Source organism: Ascaphus truei, chromosome 1, assembly GCF_040206685.1.
Source record: "Ascaphus truei isolate aAscTru1 chromosome 1, aAscTru1.hap1, whole genome shotgun sequence".
Lineage (NCBI taxonomy): Eukaryota > Metazoa > Chordata > Amphibia > Anura > Ascaphidae > Ascaphus > Ascaphus truei.
In genome coordinates, this window is record NC_134483.1 from 221,121,053 (window position 1) to 221,122,977 (window position 1,925).

The window sequence follows — 1,925 nt, forward strand, 5'->3', positions numbered from 1 at the left end:
GCACGCAAACATGGACTGTGTAAGAATCTGCCCACAGTGTCCGAGTAATACCCCTTGAGGGATGTCTCTCCATCCCCCAATTATAGGGTTAGCTGTGTTTAGCTAAATTTGCACGTTGACATAATTTGGGAATTTTGACTGAAAATGGCCCTTTTGCAGCTTCAGCACATCCAGAATCAGCCCCCAAGTCTTTCTAGTTCTCTTCTCCCTCCCCCCCCATATTGAGTCTTCCTCTCCCATTGAGTCTCTTTTCCCACCTACCAGGTGGAGAGTTGGAGGGGGAGAAGCTCCGTGTGGATCTGATGGAGAACCAGGTCATGGATTTTCGGCGGGACCTTGTCACGATTGCCTATAACCCCCTGTTTGTGAGTCTGAAGGCTGGAGAGATATTTGCAGGTGGAGGTTAAATTAGGGGGAGAGATACTAACATATTTCCAACCCCCCCAGGAGACCCTGAAGGGACCATACCTGGAGAAGTTGCCTGTCGCTCTAACAAGATTTTCTCGCTTCCTTGGAGACGGAGCTTGGATTGCAGGAGAAAAGGTGCCCCTCTCCCCCACAAGCACCCCATCTCTTCACTCAAGCTAGCTCTCTCTCTCTCCCTACTACATCCTATCATCTCTTGCTTCTACTTCTTCTCCCCATCTGCATTCTCTCCTCCTCCTCCTCCTGGTTATGGCTGTGCCAGATGATGCCTTGGTGTACTGTCAGGGGTCACACCAGGGTGTGGAGGAGAGATCCTGACTGCCTCCAATCTCCTCCCCCTCCCCCAGATCACCTTTGCTGACTTCCTGATGTACGATGTTTTGGATCAACACCGAATGCTGGAACCAACGTGTCTGCAAAACTTCACGAACCTACAGGATTTCCTGACCCGAATTGAGGTGACTTTCACCCCAGAACTGTCTTATTATCCCAATTATGGCAGTCTTGTTGGCATCCCTCAGCTTTCATCCCATGCCAGGGGTATCTGTGCACACTACAGGAGGTCTTTTACCATCAGGGCTCCTTCAGCCTCCACTCTAGCTGGACACGAGGGCAGTAAGTATGTGGGTATAATGGTTGAGGGTGGACTGAAGTCTGCTGTGCTGAGTCCAGGAATGGCTTATTCTGCACAGCTCGTAATGAATAATCAGGTATTTATTTTCCTGTAATTATTCACATTGCTTGGTTGTCACATGGGGGGATATTTGAAATCTCATTTTCTCCCACAAGTAGGAAGCTCATTAACATAGTCGTTAAGCTTATATATCCTTTCTTCCTCTCCCAGGCTTTGCCTCCTGTTGCTGCGTATATGAAGTCCCCTCACTTCATGAAGACCCCGATCAACAACCGTATGGCAGCGTGGGGCAACTGCAAATAAGGGGTCCTGTATATCTCCCTCGTGCACTCTCCTCCCCCTGTTACGCTTTTTGTATGACCCTGATTTGGGTCTCCCAGTATTTTCTCCCCCATACTATTTATTCCTGTTGCAAGATTTCAATAAAGTTGCATTTTTCTGATCATTTTGTCAATGTATGTACATCTTTATTTATATAGTGCCTACAATGTACTTGGCACTTTCCTAACGAGACTACAGTACAGGAAATTATTATACAATAGGAAAGGAAATCCCTTCCCCGAGAGCTTACAATGTAAGTGGAATGTTGGGAAACTTACAGAGATGGCAGGTGAGGGAGGTAAGTGCAGTAGATGGAAGTCGTTGGTAAGAGTGACTGTGGGCGTAAGACAGTAGCCATGAGCTGGGCTATTGGAATGCTTCATTTAACAGGTGGGTTCTAAAGTTTGACTTGAAGGTGGTGAGACGAGGTGGTTGGTATATACAGTGTGAGGGAGTTTCATAGGTAAGAAACAGTGAGAAAGGTTTAAGGTGGGAGAGAGAGAAGTAGTGAAAGAAGAGTGAAATTCTAGCAGCAGAATTTTGG

At 47.1% G+C, this 1,925-nt stretch overlaps 1 protein-coding gene across 1 annotated transcript; it reads left to right on the forward strand.

The window, feature by feature from the left end:
* Positions 1-276: 276 nt before the first annotated feature.
* Positions 277-1,487, forward strand: LOC142470414 (glutathione S-transferase Mu 5-like). The gene is made up of 4 exons (XM_075577229.1): positions 277-365; positions 448-543; positions 774-884; positions 1,271-1,487. Exons 1-4 carry the CDS (start codon positions 303-305, stop codon positions 1,361-1,363), a joined length of 363 nt encoding a protein of 120 aa, XP_075433344.1. The 5' UTR covers positions 277-302; the 3' UTR covers positions 1,364-1,487.
* The last annotated feature ends 438 nt before the right edge of the window (positions 1,488-1,925 follow it).